General features: G+C 52.9%; 1 protein-coding gene across 1 annotated transcript; it reads right to left on the bottom strand.

Annotated features, from left to right (window-relative positions):
- Positions 1–255: 255 nt before the first annotated feature.
- LOC109446138 (olfactory receptor 13C7-like) lies at positions 256–1728 on the bottom strand. Its single transcript, XM_019729263.3, has one exon. It carries the CDS (start codon positions 1469–1471, stop codon positions 485–487), a length of 987 nt encoding a protein of 328 aa, XP_019584822.2. The 5' UTR covers positions 1472–1728; the 3' UTR covers positions 256–484.

Genomic DNA, 1728 nt, shown 5'->3' with positions numbered 1-1728 from the left:
CTCCCCTGCTTGGGAGGATGAGACCAAAGGGGGAATTTATTCAACCCCTGATCACAGCACAACCAGAAAAGGCAGAAAAGCGACCTCATCTCATGTCTCCCCTGCCTGGGAGAATGAGACCAAGAGGGGAAATTTACTCAACCCCCGATCACAGCACAGAAATCACCTCACATACAGGAGCAGATAAAAGCTAAGAGAAGCTCACATCAACCGATGAAGGCAAATTTTCTTCAACATCTTCCCTACAGGAGTGGAAGCTTGAAGAGTCAGTGCAGGTCTTGTCATTTTCTCTTTTCCTTTTGTCATGGCGACCAGCAATGTTTCAGATGGCAGTTGCTTTATCATCCTGAGTCCCAGAGGGGTGAAGATGATGCAGAGCAGATCCCCCCGCCAGCCAACCTCTAATGGGCCTGCAGCTTGGGCGAGAAATAAACCTTTGTGGTTTTACGCCACTGAAATTTTGAAGTCATTGCCACAATATAACTTAGCCTGTCCTGCCTGATAGAGTCGGAGAGCAACAGCAAAAGTGGGGCATTTTCCTGGAAAGCAGATCTCCCCTCAGCAGAGCTATGGCAGCAGCTTTCACCTCTGCATTTCTCAGGCTGTAGATGATGGGGTTCAGTGAGGGTGTCACGACCCCATAGAACAATGCAATAATCTTATCCAAGTTAGGGTCCTTGGCCTTGGGCTTGAAGTACATGAAGGAGATGGTCCCATAGAAAACGACCACCACTGCGAGGTGGGCAGAGCAGGTGGAGAAGGCTTTGCGCCAGCCTGCAGCAGAGGGCACCCTCAGGATGGTAGCCAGGATGAAAACGTAGGACAGGCAGATGAGCAGGAATGGGGCCAGCGACAGCACAGCTGTGGCCACCACCAAGAACAGCGCATTGAGAGAGATGTCCCCACAGGCCAGTTTCAGTACTGCCAAGATCTCACAGAAGAAGTGGTTGATGACACTGTGGCCACAGAAGGGGACTCTCCAGGTGAGAATGGACTGCAGCAGTGAGTTGGCAAAGCCTGTCCCCCAGCTTAGCACTGCCATCCACATGCATGTCTGCCCACTCATGAGCTCTGGGTACCTAAGCGGCTGGCAGATAGCCACATAACGGTCATAGGCCATCACAGCCAAGAGCAGGCACTCTGTGGAGCCTAGCGCCAGGGTCAGGTACATCTGCAGGGCACAGCCAGGGAAGGAGATGGTCCTTTGGGCTTTGAGGAAGTTGACCAGCATGAGAGGCACGAAGGAGGACGAGCCACAGATGTCTATGAGGGAGAGGTTGCTGAGAAAGAAGTACATGGGTCTGTGCAGGCGGGGGTCCAGCACATTCAGCCCTATGAGGAGGGCGTTCCCCAGCACATTCATGGAGTAGACGCCCAGGCAGAGCAGAAGCAGGACCGTCTCTAGGTTACGGTGCTCGTGTAGTCCCAGCAGGACATACTCTGTCACTGTTGTCTGGTTGGCCTTACCCATCTCATTCTCCCTCCTTTTGCATCTGGACCACACAGGTGTTGGAAAAAGCTCTGGCTAGGCTGGGAGCCAAGCAACCTGGATGTGTGAGCTGGAGCAGGTCAGCCCCACCTCTGGAATTTAGTTACACCATCTATAGAATGAGAGAGTGGGACTTCAGGTCTATAAGCTGGCCCTCTCAGCTCTGCAGCTGTGACATAACTTAGGGGAGGTAAGGCATGTGCGAGTCCCTTAGGGTCTTCACTCTTCTCCCCAGGGTG

Source organism: Rhinolophus sinicus, chromosome 16 (genome assembly GCF_057876585.1).
Source record: "Rhinolophus sinicus isolate RSI-liver-muscle chromosome 16, RSI-T2T, whole genome shotgun sequence".
Classification (NCBI taxonomy): Eukaryota; Metazoa; Chordata; class Mammalia; order Chiroptera; family Rhinolophidae; genus Rhinolophus; species Rhinolophus sinicus.
This window is presented reverse-complemented; position numbering and strand designations above follow the sequence as displayed.